Source organism: Gopherus flavomarginatus, chromosome 7 (assembly GCF_025201925.1).
Source record: "Gopherus flavomarginatus isolate rGopFla2 chromosome 7, rGopFla2.mat.asm, whole genome shotgun sequence".
NCBI lineage: Eukaryota > Metazoa > Chordata > Testudines > Testudinidae > Gopherus > Gopherus flavomarginatus.
The window spans coordinates 56,847,485-56,861,896 of NC_066623.1; the positions used below are offsets into that span (position 1 = coordinate 56,847,485).

Genomic DNA, 14,412 nt, shown 5'->3' on the forward strand with positions numbered 1-14,412 from the left:
TCTGACTTCTTCATTTCTTTCTTGGTTCCCAGATTCTGATCCATCCTTTTCATTTTCTGTTTCAATATCCTGCCTGTCTTTGTTTGCTTTGTATATGAGTGTGTCCCCCTGTTTCTCCCTGAGCTCTAATTCTTCCCCCTGGACATTTACCTGCCGGATGAGACACTTCTTAAGCAGTCCTCAGAGAAGAAATGAGCTGTCTTTCTCCTTTCATCCCTTGAGTTTTTCCACCAGTGATATTCCTCCCTATCCCTTTCCCCCTCTCACTTCTTAAAAAACGCAGCCAGCTCCTGCTGCGTGTCCTTAAATCCATTCCCTACAGCTTTGCCGGTCTGAAAGCCGGTACCCTGGAAGGGGCCTCCCAGCTTTTGTTGGCAACCCAGCTCCAGTCTGATCGCCGCAGATAGTGCTTTGGGATGAAGGACCGGGGGAAATCGCTTCTCGTTGAGGTTTCAAAACTGAACATGCCCACCTTGAGAGCCGCACGCTTGTGTCAGGGCGGACCAGGGCTCTTCATAAACAAATCAACGACTTCTGAAGTCCCCCCACCCCACTTTAAATGGGTTTCCTTTGGCACATACTGCCTCTTTCCCTCTGGCACGGGGGGTGGGCTCTGTGCACTTCTCGCTCTGCCTGTCTCTTTTGATGCGATTCCCCGCGGCGTGTTGTGAAATTAAGCAATTAATAGATCGGTACGGATTTATTTTGTGGCGTGTCCCCCCCCCATGGCTCGAATCCAGCCCACCTTTCCGCACATGTCAAACATGGGATCATTGGGAGATGCCTGGTGCTTGGATCGGTGCGGAGGGAACGGGGCACCCTGGTCTCTCGGCTTTGTACATGTCACACATTGGAACTGACACAAGCACTCCCCCACTTGACAAGGGACTTTCTCTTCCCCCCTAGGTGAGGGGTGGGATGGAAAGGAGGAGCAGAGGGAAAGAGGGCGGGCAGATCTATGATGTCACAGCAAAAGTTACAAGAGGAGGAAAACACAGACATGGTTCAACTTTAAAAATAATAATAATAAAAAACCTCTTTGGACTGCCAAGAACGGGCGAGTGGTGAGCAATGGAATGAGAGCGAGAGAGGCTGAGCTGGAGACCTGTGCAGATGCTTGTTGAAGCCTTATGAATGGATGCTGAACTGCAGTGCCCCAGCTTGTGGTCCCCAATAACAGGCAAGGACAGTGGAGGTGATGCAAGCTCACTTCCCATTTTAAGCGGGGGACAAGCCAGCATGTTATTCTTTCTCGTGCAAGGAGTGCTAGGAAGCCTTCCTTCTGGGAAGGGGGAGGAGCCCTCGAGTCTTCCTTGCACCTGGTTCTCTCGCTCCGCTTGTTGTCTCTGCCCTTCTCCCACCCAGCCACTTTCCCCAGCGTCCCGTTCTCATGGATCGCATTTTCCTCTGCCCACCTTTCGCCGCCAGCGCCCGTTTCCAACATTAAGGGTCATCTGGGGCGGGGGTGGGGGTTGGGGGAGCAGCCCGGAGGGACCAGAGAGCACGGAGAGTGGGACCAGAGATGGGAGCACGTACTGACCCCCAACCAAGAAGACCCAGAAGACTCTCCTCAGCCCCGCTCGCCTACGGATTGGACAATGGTGCCAGCTGAGCTCTGGGAAGCGCAATTTAAGCCTCTCCTGGAGACACCCATTCCAAGAAACGAGGTGTTTTATTTCGGGATGGGCGGACTGGAGGTAGGGGTGGGGTTCGTGTATAGCAAATGTAAAGGACCCCCCCCCAGTTAAGAAAGGGACATGCTGTCAAAATAGCTCTCTGAGAGCGACTTCAGCAGAGCAAGGGAGAAGAAGGGGGTTTACATTGCCCAGCAAAGGGAAGTCACTCGGGTTTGCTACCTGTAGCTCTGGGCAGAAGTAGCGAATGTGTGGGAGCCTCTGTGTAACACGGATGGAGTGTGAGAAATCCCCGGTATCTAAGAATAACCCCATGGCAAAACAGGGAGAAAGACTCTTTGCCCGTTTACCTCTGTCCCGTGTGAGACCTCCCTGTCTGGGTCCTGCTCCGACCCCTGTTCATTTCATGTGCTGTCCCTGTACCTCTGTAGCTGATGCTTTAGCAATGTCTCAGAGGCACTTCCAGTAAGAGAGAGATTCATGCAACTTCAGAACGATGCTTCCCGCAGAATAACTACGGCTGAGCTCTTAGCGATACATTATTAATAATAATTAATTATTATGATTATTGTTCCCCCCCAGCAATTGCCCATCCCCAGTAGCGTGCAGACCGCTTTGGCTCTCAAGAGCAAGAGTGAAGAAAACCAGTTGCAAAAAGGCGTTGCTTAAATGGGACTGAAAAGCGAGATAGACTGCGGGGGGGGGGGGGGTGTGCAAGTGTAGTGATCTGGTGTCTCTGAGCAAGAGTTTGGCCGTATCACTGTAGACTGGGGGCGGGAGGGGGCAGGGAAGAGATTATTGATGGATTGTTATTGATTGTCTGGGCTGAACAAGAGTGAAAAAAAGAGAGGCAGCATCCACCAGTGCCCATGTGAGGAGGTGATGATTTCCAGAAGGGAGGAGGGCACGCGGGGGAGGGAAGGAGGTGGAGTGATGTGCATCGGACATCAATCATCATCATCATTTTCAAATAAAGCAAACAAACAGGGCGAGGGGGGAGCCAGACTTTCTAGATAAGAGCGTCTGATGCGCTGCCCTCTTCTCTTTGCCTTCGCAGGAGCCTACAGGACCCCAAGAAGGGCGCAGATCTCACAGGGACCTCAGAGCCAGACAGTGACTGGCCATCACCTGAAAAGAACGTGGACCATCTACGGGAAGGGAAGAGCCCCCAAAACCAACCCGAGGAATGAGCTGCAAACAGAAGACAAGCCCCGGTGATGGAAGTTAAGCACTAGCTTGCGTTGCATGCTCCCAACTCCTCTGGGGGTGGGGGCATTGATCGTGTATGTAGGTGCCCCTCGGTCACCTCCAGGGTGATCCCAAGACCAAGCCGAGGGCAGAGGGAAGAGAGAACAACGAACGCCTTGCATAGGGAAGACGAGTGGAAAGGAGCAGAGACAGGCTCTGCCCGGAAAGATGCTGAAGGGAAGTTTGTGAAGTGAACCTGAGAAGGGATGCGCAAGCCGGAGAGCCATGTGGGAACATGACCAGGCGCTCATTTGCTAGCACCAGCTGTCCCACAAACCAAACCTGAGCGGTGTGTCCTGAGCAGGCAGTGGGAAGGAGAGACCCAGGGAAAGGCAGAGAGCAGAGCAGGGACTCCAGGAGATCAGTGGGCAAGGGCAGAGAGCTACCTGGGTTTGGATCCCAACGGGGAGAGACGATTCCCCGACCCCGCTGGCTGAAGCCCCTGCGCAGGAGATCAAGCGGGCCACGTGCATTAATTAAAAGCCCGTGTATGTCTCTCCTTGCCCCGTCCACCTGCTCAGTTGGCTCAAGGTCCTGGGTGCGCAGGAGCATGCTGCTGGCAACACCCCTGCTCCTAACTACCTGGGTGCTCAGCGCTGTTGACGCTGACCCAGCCTGGAGACACCCCCAGTCACTGGCGCTGAGGAGGGACCAGAACCAGAGCTCCTTGGAGGGCGAACGATGCTGGCTCGGGACCAAGCTCCGCCGAGCCAGGGCCATCCCGCAGCACCACCCCCGTGCGCTCTACCCTGGCAGAGGCGCGCAAAGCCCGGGCGCAAAGCCCCGCGGAGACTGGGCGCGCAGCGCAGGCGTCCAGGAGTCTCCCAGCAGCACCAGGTCCACAGGCAAAGTCGGCGCCACCGCAGCATGGAGACCCGGGGAAGGCCCGGGGCTGCAGCGGCTCCGGTACCCCAGGAGCGCGGAGCCCAGCGGCGTGGAAGACACGTGGGAAGAGCCTGATGCCTTGCACCAGCGCGCACGCCCCAGGACTAGGCTCCGCCAGCTCTCCAGGCGGCGCAGCGGCTCGGGCTGGGGAGGGCCAAGCTCCCCCCCTCCAGGCGGCCTCTCCGCCCTCTACTTCTCCGGGAGCCGGGAGCAGCTGCTGGTGCGGCCCGAGGTCCTGCCCGAGGTCCCCAGGAACCAGTTCACCATCGAGGTCTGGGTGAAGCCCGAGGGAGGACAAAGCAACCCGGCCATCGTAGCAGGTGAGGTAACCCTGTGCCAGCGCACGAGTGCACGAGAGAGAGCTGCCTGCTCAGCATAAGCTCCCATATACCAGTGGGTGCAAGTCCCCAGGGGAAAGGTCTTTCCCGAGCAATGCTGCATGAGAGGCAAAGCGCCAGCCCCAGACATGGGCTAGAACTAGGCTCCCTTGGATCTGAAACTCCAGAACCTTAGGGAGAAGAGTGGGCCAGATGAATAGACTCCATTTAGGTCCAACTGTAGAGCTGGGCACAGAGTGGCATGATTAATGAATCCATCTCTTCAAACTGGGTGCCCCTGGGCTGCCCCTTGGTAACCTCTCGCCCAGCCACAAACTGGGCATATGCATCCAGAGCATGCAGGTGCTGGGTGGTTTAAGATGTAGCAGATGAAGAGGCATCCAACTGTGCGAGCCAAGCCATGTCAGTCATAAAATACAATCCTGGCTGTCTGATCCAGAGCCAGCAGAACTTTCCAGCAGAATCCCTCAAAGCTCCTACTGCCTGATACTAAAGGTGCAGAGTTTAGACTTGGTTCAAATTGGCACCTCTGGACCTGCTTCCCCATTGCTCTGCACCCTGTGCAAAGTGGCTTTAGATCACCTACCATTCTGATTTGGTAGCACTTTACATCCATTTTACACCAATGTAAATGGATACACAGGGTGCAGGGCTAAGGGGAGCTGGGCCCAACCTTTGTCAGACTCAGAGATTTAGCTCCAGACGGCAATTCTGTGTGGTCTGGGAGTTTTCCTGGAGGAGACCCTTGGGGAAATACATATCTGAGAATTGCTTAACCTGCTGCTGGCACCAATACTGAATAGAAAACAGCATCTGGGACTGATCAGTGGAGGTATGTCCTTATGGGATAAACACCTGGCAGCTACTAGCTGGATGGTGTGATACCTTGAAACAGGAAACAAGGTTATTAATCTTTCCCATCAAGGAGTCATTGGGAACATGTGGACCTGACATGCCCTCAGCTATCTGAGGTCTGTCCCTAATCTTAAATGATAGATCAACCCAAAAGGTTTGGAGTTCAGATTCAATTGCAGTAAGTGCCAAAAAGGTTGGATGCATCTCTAAACCTTGCAGGAACTATGCAAACCTCTTGGGTCTGCAACATTGGTTGAGAAATCTCGAGTCCCTCAGGAGATTTGGTGACTTCTCACTTCTAGTCAGGCCAGAAATACTGTGAGACAAAACCTTCCTCCTGATGTTCTGGAAATTCCAGACCTGAATGGGGGCAGAGAAGAGTAGGGGCACAGGTGAAATGGAAGGATAAAGGTTTGGAAAGTTAATCGAACTGGGTCATTGTGTGAGGTTCTTTTTTTGAGCCTCTAAGCAGTTTTGGGTGAAGGTTGGGATCAATTTCTGTTGTAGTCAAACTGGTCTACTTATCCCTATGAAGTTCAGACCAAGTTGACCTCTCTCCCATACTCCTCTGGTCTTATAACTATCATCATTACTGAAAAACTTACTGCCATTTAGGAACATCTGAAGAATAATATGTACATGTAGGAAATGAACCTCTCCTAATTTCCACCTTTCTGTGCTGCTGTGTTTTGTCTGAGCTGTGGCAGGTGACAGCTTGAGGGTGACACCTCGGGTTAATTGAACCTGGTCACTGGCCATCCCAGAGAGATCCCCTGAGTGAAATACTCGTATACTGTCTGAACTAAAGATGTGTCTGAAACAACCTCCCCATAGCCCCAAACACCACTCAGCTTTGGTGAAGTTCAGATCAAAATCTAGATCAGATCCAAACTATTATCTAGTTTCTATGTTTCCTTTCATCAACTGGTTCTGGCCTAGGTGAAGCAAGGACAAGTGAAAAGATTCTTTGGGGGTATATCTTGAGTTCATAGGGTTCCTTTAAAACCCTCCACTGCATCCCGCTGTTGTTCTGCAGGTTTGGATGGGGGTTCCCATTCTTCCCAGTTGAGTTAGCCACAGCTGTTCTCTCACATTCCCAGCCTTACTTGGCAGGGCTTCTGTGTTTAGTCCCCTTCAAGAGAACATAGCAGCAAAGTTCCTCCTGGTATTTGTCCAAGGAATCCCATGGGAGATCTGGCTGCAGGGAATACGTGCCTGCTGGCCACAGGGTGGCACTATTGCCATACACAAAGGTAGCCAGACCAGTCTGGTTATGACCACAGGAATCGTAAGGACAGGGTAACTCCCCAGCCTGCACCTGTGCAGAACTATGTCTTCCCTTGGGGCCTTGCTCGCTGGTGGAGAGAGGTGTTTTGGGGGGAAAGAGAGGAGAAGAGCTTTGCGGCGGGAGCATGGCTGATGAACTTTTAAGGACTCCTTTTTCCACCGGCCATTAGTGAATTTAATACTGGGGAAAGGTGCTGACCCACCCGCCCTGGAGACAACAAGGCTTTTATTTTGCAACAGAGCAGACACAGCACAAGTCACAGCAGCTAGGCCAGGCCTCCCTCACCTCGCCCTGCACCCTGTCTCTGTCCTGCTCTTGAGTGAGCCCTTTTAGCAGTGTAAGGGAGTTCTGTCTCCTTGGCTCAGTGTGTTCTGGGCCTCTCTGCTGAGGCTGCCAACAAAGGGTCTGATGCGCTGATAACATTTGTAATATAGATACTTGTCCACTATGAACTAGGCCACCAAATCCTTTCTTAGAGGCTACGAAACAGCTGTGAGATCAGGGCTGGCTCTAGCCATTTCGCCGCCCCAAGCACGGCGGCACGCTGCGGGGGGCGCTCTGCCGCTCGCCAGTCTCACAGCTCTGGTGGACCTCCTGCAGGCGTGCCTGCGGATACTCCACCGGAGCCGCGGGACCAGCGCACCCTCCGCAGGGATGCCTGCGGGAGGTCCACCGGACCTCCCGGCAACTGGCAGAGCGCCCCCCGCAGCATGCCACCCTAAGCACGCGCTTGGCGTGCTGGGGCCTGGAGCCGGCCCTGTGTGAGATGGTGCTGGGCTTGGCTGAGGCGGATCAGGAGATCAGAACTTGGAATGAAAACATGAGAGCTGGCTCTGTATGGCACGTTGGTGAGGAGAGGCTCACAAACCTGCTTAGAGAAGGAACCACTCTCTGAGGCCAGGGTGGTGCTGTCTGCTGTGGGTGAGTTTGGTATTAGATTTGTGTCTGGCCTGCAGAGGTGGGAATGACAGCCAAAGGTGTCTGGCCAAAGGTGGGAATAGCAGCAAAAGAGTTTGCAGGTTGAGTGGGTTCAGTTATGGGCGTGTAGAAGATTTTTCTGCTTCTTCTCTTCCTGTTTGATCTTGCGGGTGTTCATCCCCTCCCTGCAGCCCACTGAGAGCATTTATGGATGGTCTCCCCCCTCTGCCCTAATGCTCTTCCATAACCCCACCTTAGCTCAGAAGGCTTCCCTCCACCAACGGAAACTCCACTTAACCTCAAGGAAAAGCAGCTGGAATGTCTTTTTTTCCACAAGTCTGGCAAGCGCTTGCCATAGCAGCAGGAGCTCCCTGCCGTCTCCGAAGAGGCGGCTGCATCTTTGCTGCCATAGCAGCCTCAGGCGCTAGGTGAGAGGCAAGAAGGGGAAAAGAGACGAGCAGCACAAAAGAAAACAGAAACATGGTGTTAATTGTGCTGCCTGTCGGCCCTCTGAAGGGTTCCATGCCCTCCCCACTGTGTTCACGGCAGGTTGAGACTGGCAGGGTGCTCCGCAGATACACCAGCAGGGCAGCTGTGTGGATCTGGCTCTCTGGCCTGCAGGTGTTGAGTTCGGCCTGCCTGGCTAGTCAGATTTTCAAGGGGCCGGGCCCGTTGTTACACAGAGAGGAGAGAGCTGTCCATGACTGCTGGCACCGACGTTAGTAAATAGCTCCAGGGTTCCAGGCCCTGAGTCAACCGAACACTATTCTCCCTTTCCACCCCGGTTCCGAGTCACTGTCTGATTGGCTCTCTCTGTCCACAGCAGGCAGCTCCGTCTGCCTGTGGGAGGAGCAGTTTCCTGGGCACAGGTGGCACTGCCAGTGCTTTCATGCATGTTGAGCTTATGCCAGTTCTTGGTCTCTTCAGTGTTTCCTCCCCACCCCCTTCAGTGCAGGAGACTGAGGACGGGACTGTCATAGTGTCCTGGGGTGCCTGTGGTGTTGTCAGGGGTTCTCCCTACCTGAAGATATTATAGGCGATAGTGGAGGAAGATAACAGAACTGGATCTCTCATTGTTGCTGTTACCTGCTAAGCGAGGTCACGCTGGCTTAGTCATCCTAGGCCTGAACCTCCCTGTAGCTCGGTCCTTCTGGCATCTCCATGCCCTCAGAACTCTCCCCTCTTAGCAGGTTCTGTTGCACTTGGGATTGTTCCTTTGTCGGTGATTCCTGGGCTTTGGCTTCCCTGTGATTCCCTCCATGCATTCTGCCAGCATGGTCCACCTGGGCTGAGTATTTACTCCATTGCTACCCCTCTCGCTTTGCTAGCAGTCTGTGTTAGGGAGTAGCAGGCTGTGCCTCTTCATGGCCCAGGGGATTGGTTTCCTTTGACTTGTGCATTTTCTCAACTCCTCCCCTTCTCCTGCAGGAGGCATCACAGTGCAAGGGACGGGGCACCACTGTGTGGCTTAAGAAAAGTAATTTGCTTGGTCTGTGCCTCAGTTTCCCCATCTGTAAACATAGAATAATAAGGCTGAGCCCCTTGGTAAAGCATGCTAAGATCCAGAGATGAATGGTTATTATTTGTATTATTACTTGGTTTTCTTTTCTTTCTTTTCTTTCGCCCCTCCCACTCACCACTCCTTTGGCTTCTATCCACATTCTTCTGCACCCACCTCACCCTCATTCTGCTTCCACAACACACGTCAAGCCCCTTCTGTGGCCCCCCTTCAAACTTCCCCTCTACCTCTTTCCACCTTCTAATCCCCCCTCTGCCCACTCCCTTCCACCTTGCGGCTCCCTGCTAAAGTTACCCTACTCCCAGGGATGAAAGTAACTTAAAGGACTTAGCAGTACGACAGAGTCCTGTGCAGGGACATGGCCTCAACCGGAAGGGGCGGGGCCTTTCATGATTTAAAGGCCCTGGGTCTCTGGCTGTGGCTGGGAGCCCCAGGGCCTTTAAATCACCCTGGAGCTACCAGCTGCAGAGGCAGCTGGGAGCCCCGGGGCTCAGGGGCAAATTAAAGGGCCCAGGGCTACGGTCCCTGCAGAGCTCCGGGCCCTTTAAATCACCCCAGGAGCCCTGCTGCTGCTACCCTGGGGCAGCAGGGCTCCGGCGGTGATTTAAAGGGCCCCCAGGCTCCCCGCAGTGGCAGGAGCACTGGGCCCTTTAAATCCCAGCCTGAGCCTGGCTGCAGGAGCCCCAGGGCTCCGGCAGCAATTTAAAGGGCCAGAGGCTCCAGCCACTGTGGGGAGCCCTGGGCCCTTTGAAGCGCCGCCAAAGCTCTGGCAGCGGGGCTCGGGTGGCGCTTTAAAGGGCTCGGGGCTCTCCACAGGGGCCGGAGCTCTGGGCCCTTTAAATCCCCACCTGAGCCCTGCTGCCGGAGCTCCCGCGATGATTTAAAGGGCCCGGGGCTTCCTGCAGCAGCTGGAGTCCTGGGCCCTTTAAATCACCTCTGGAGAAGCCGGTCCAGTCCGGCACTGCATACTGGCTCTTGCCAGTGCGCCGTACCGTACCGGCTTACTTTCACTTCTGCCCGCTCCCCTACATCTTTGTTCCATGCTGACACCACTCACTCATGGCTGGGTGGAGGGCGGGGGAGGGAGCACTTGCTGGACCCCTGACAGGGGATGGTCCAAATCAGTACTCACTGCCAGCAAAGATGTGTGGAAGGTCTAGCCCACTATCACTTGCTGTTCTGATCCAGTTTCTTTCACCAGGCATCTCTCAACATCTTGCCTATTGCCTCCTCACTATCCGCATGAACACTTCTCCCAACCACCCTTCCTCTGCTCAGATGTTTGCTACATTCTAACTTCGCAGCTGGAAAAGACTCCACCATCGCATTTGAATTCTGGTGCCTCATCCTTCCCTGATCCTCCTGGAACCTAGTACCTCCGCCAGCTCTCCCTGCCTTACCCAACCCTCTGTGCTCCCTAACTAACCTCCCATCTACAGCCACCTTTCATTAGCAAATGCTATTCTTTGCCGTTGAGGCGTTCAGACTTTCCTCCTGTCCAGAGTACCTTTCTCTGGGAGTTGAAGATGCCTTGTTCCTCGCATCTGAGCATGGATCCTGCTCTCTCCCTATTGCTACTCTTGAGACTATTGATTATTCTCTTCCTCTTTTGCAGCGTCCCCAGCACTCTGCTCTCTTGTCTGGGCTCTATTTTCCTGCCTTCCCAGGGCATTACTACTTGACCTCGTCCCTTCCACTGTGGAATGGCCCAATACAAATGCCTTGTCCTAGTTCCTGTCTCCTCTGGGACACATGTCTAGCATTAGCCTGGATTATCGGTTATGCGAATAGCAGCTTCTGTTCTCTGTTCCCCTTTTCTCCCCTTTCTTCTTGTCTCAGTTCTTGAAAACACCACAACAGGCAGCTGCTGTGGATTATTTTCTAAGCTGTAATTCTCTGTGTCATCGCCTCCAAAACTTGGGTCAGAATTCGTCTTTAACTTGGCCCTGCCTTTGCTGAAATCTTTGAAGGTCAGGTGCAAGGGCAGAGCTGCTGGCCTGGATTATCAAAAGGTATTATAGGTCAGGATTGAAATGCAGTGGTGGCATGCCTGGTTTTAGCATGGCAGCGTGTCATAAACAGATAGCTAAGGGTTAATGTTCTTTTATTTGTAAAGAGTTAACAAAGGGAACCAAACACCTGACCAGAGGACCAATCAGAAAACAAGATTTTTCAAATGTCAAGGGAGGGAAGTTTTTGGGTGGGTGTTCTTTGTTCTTTGTCTTGGTTTGGTGGCCCTCTCAGCTCTGAGAGTGATCTCTCTATCTCCAGGCTTTCTAATCTTCTGTTTCCAAGTTGTAAGTACAAGGATAGTAAGACAATAGGTTTATATTGTTTTTTTTGTATTTACATGTGTGTAGTTGCTGGAATGTGTTAAATTGTATTCTTTTTGGATAAGGCTGTTTATTCATTTTTTCTTTTAAGCAATTGACCCTGTATATTGTCACCTTGATACAGAGACCATTTTTATGTCTTTTTCTTTCTTTTTATATAAAGCTTTCTTTTTAAGACCTATTTGAGTTTTTTCACTGGTTAAGGCTAAGGAACGAAGGGAGGGGGAAAATCTCTTTGTGTTAGATTTACTAAGTGTGACTTTGCATACTCTCTGGGTGAGAGGAGAGAGATTTGATCTCTCGGTATTTGTGTTTCAAGGACTTGAAGCAGGGAATATCCTAGAGTACCCAGGGCGGGGAAATCTGGGAGGAGGTAAAGAGGGGGAAGGGAAGTGGGTTATTTCCCTTTGTGGTGAGACTCAGGGCATCTGAGTCTTGGGGTCCCCCAGGGAAGGTTTTGGGGAGACCAGAGTGAGCCAGACACTGGAATTTTCTGGCTGGTGGCAGCGATATCATATCCAAGCTGGTAATTAAGTTTGGAGGTTTCATGCTAGCTTCTCATGTTCTGAACTCTAAGGTTTAGATCTGAGTAGGAAAGTTATGACACAGCGGGTGACCTGTACATGCAAGGAACATCCATGCTGATGTCCTGTATGAGATGTACTAGCAGCCTTTGGCATAGCTGATCACAAAGCTGGCTTGTTTATGAGACCTGGCAGGAATGAGTGGGTCTGCTTAACCTGGGTCTGCTTGTTTTCCTTGGACATATTCCAAAGGGTCAGGATGAGTGGCTACTCCTTCTCCTTCACATCTCTTTGCACAGGCCTCCCTGAAATAGAGAAGACCTCAGACCACCCAACTACAACTTCCCTAGGGAACACAAGCAAGAGGAAAACCGTGATGGCTGTGGAGGGATAGAAAGTATGAGCTTTCCAGATCACTGTTGCTCCTTCGTTTGTGCACATAATGCCTAGATATCATGGTGATGGCCAGGTCGGATATGCAATAGGCAGAAAGACAGGACTGGAATGGCAGAGGGTACTGTGAACTTGAGATGCATTGGTCTATGTGTAGAGAAGCTTGCACAATTTTGGTTGTAAGTCAGTCTCAGGCCAGGTCTACAAACCAGTTTAGTTGAGCCAATGCATCCCTGCGTGTGGACCCTCTTAAATCAGTTTAAATCTGGCTTGTATTGTTTTGGTCTGCACTTGCAAATTACAGGTAATTGACAGGTGAAAGGGAAATTGATACAAACCAGATTTAAGGCAATATAAGCATATCAACACAGGTTTACGCCAGTTTAACTAAGGGTTTGTCAACACACAAACCACTACGGTGGCACCACTGCAGCTGCACCACTGTAGTGCTTCCATGAAGATGCTACCTCCCGTTGGCGTAGGTAATCCACCTCCTCAAGAGGCCGCAACTAGGTTGATGGGAAAATTCTCCTTTTGACCTAGCGCTGTCTACACCTGGGGTTCGGTTGGTTTAACTGAGTTGCTCAGGGAGTTATACTGCCCTAGTTTCTTAGCATAGACCAGGCCTTGATCTGTTTCTAAACCGATTTACATTAATCCAAGGCAATGTCTGTGTGTAAACAAGACTTTAGCAAAAAGGGAGCCACTTTGTAGAACAGGAGCAGAGAGAGATGCGTTGACAGGAGACTGAGAAGTGCCCCAGGTGTAGACAGAGGGCAAACTCAGGAGTGGTATTGGAGCATAGGGCGTCTTGGAGTTGTGACAAGAGGAAAGGATGCGCGTGTGAAAGGCATGTATATAACGCACTGCAGGTACACTTAGCAGTGTCTGACGTCTCTGCGTGGGAGCCACCACATCTGGCAACGATGTGTCTCAGTGGTGAACCGAGGGCAAGGGCTCTAGAGGCCGGGAGGGTAGTGGTGCCGAAGAGTTATCATGAACTCTCCCTTCAAGACGGGATCCCCAGGCAGGGGTTGGAGGGCTCCGTTGCTTTTCTGTTTGCGGGGTTTTCTAGACAGTTTAAATTCCATTTTGCTTCCATGAGCTGTTGGTCTTAGGTGAGGGCCATTTTTAAAAGGGAGCTGTGATTCTCGGTGCCTCAGATTTCATGTGCCCAATCAGAGACCCTTGAAAAGTGGTCTGAGGCGGAGCACCCGCCCTCTCGAAAGGTATTTCAAACTGGCCACCCACACGTTGATGCCCTCCGAGGCCCCAGTCACTTTGGAAAATCTCAGCCAAACTTGTCCAAATGAGAAAGTGGCACAGGCTTAATTTTACGGTGTGATTTTAAAATAAAACCATTTAGTTAAATTGGTGCAAAAGGGCTGTGTGGACACACTGATGTCAGCGTAAACCAGTCTAATTACAGTTTAGTTCAAGTCAGGTAACACTCTCGTACTCTGGTGATGGGCAGCAGTGTAAAACCCTAAATTAGACAGACAAGGACTTGGTTAAGCCAAACTGAATGTGTCCACACAGGGCTTTGCATTGCTTTGGCTAAATCTCTTTAAACACTGATTGAAGGCCCTGTCTGCAGGATAAAGTTGCACCGGTTTAACTTAAGTTGGTTTTGAAACACAGAGGGTAACATTTACAAAATGCCGAAGAGCCAGCTATTTGAAGGTATTTAGGCTCCTAGCTGGATTTTCGTAGGCATCTATTGATTTCAATGGGTGTTAGGAGCAGAGAGGCTTTTGAAACTTTCATTAGACATGTACATACCTTTAAAGATTTGGCCCTGAGTGACTTAGGAGCCCAAGGCCCATTTCCAAAAGTGACGTACATCCTTACGAGGCTGTCTCAATGACAGCCAATGGGATTTAGGTGCATTGGTCACATAGGCACTTTTGAAAATTACCCCCCTCTCCCAAATGCATGTAAGGGTAGGTGCAAAGAGACCTGAGGCCAAACCCACCACTAGTGCAAACCCGCTGAAAATGAATTATATCTGGGAAAAACATGGGAGACTTAGAGACTCACTTGCCTTGCCTGGCTGGCTGTCCTCTAGCTGGGCTGAGGTGCATTGCTGCGGCATATAGGTGGCTTGCATCACACCTGTCTGTGCTGTACCAGGTCTGGAGAGGGGGAATGAGTCCTTCCTTTTCCTCTCTGACCCTCGCCCACCCATGCTGAGTGCATGACTGAGAAGAAAACTAGAGCGTAAAGGAAAGCTATAAATCTGTCTAGAAGCTGTTAGGGAAACAATTCCTGGAGGAGTCTATTTTGCTTGGGGTTGCCGTGTTCTAATTCTTAAAAGCTTTGGCCTGCAGATAAAAAGCTTAGCATCTAATCCCATCCCAGAGGAACACTGTACGGAGAGCTGCTCAAAAACACCTCGCTCGCCTCAGACTTGCGCTCTTGCCTCTCACGCTTTCTCCTTCCCTCCCTTTTCCCTTTGCTTACTCTCCATCCTATTC

General features: G+C 51.8%; 1 protein-coding gene across 1 annotated transcript in view; it reads left to right on the forward strand.

Moving 5' to 3' along the window:
• Window positions 1-3,348: 3,348 nt before the first annotated feature.
• PAPPA2 (pappalysin 2) overlaps window positions 3,349-14,412 on the forward strand; it is a 190,148-nt gene continuing 179,084 nt past the window's right edge. Inside the window, exon 1 of the mRNA XM_050962976.1 lies at window positions 3,349-4,087. Within this exon, the coding sequence (XP_050818933.1) occupies window positions 3,373-4,087 (715 nt within the window). The 5' untranslated portion in view covers window positions 3,349-3,372. The remainder of the gene's footprint in view (window positions 4,088-14,412) is intronic.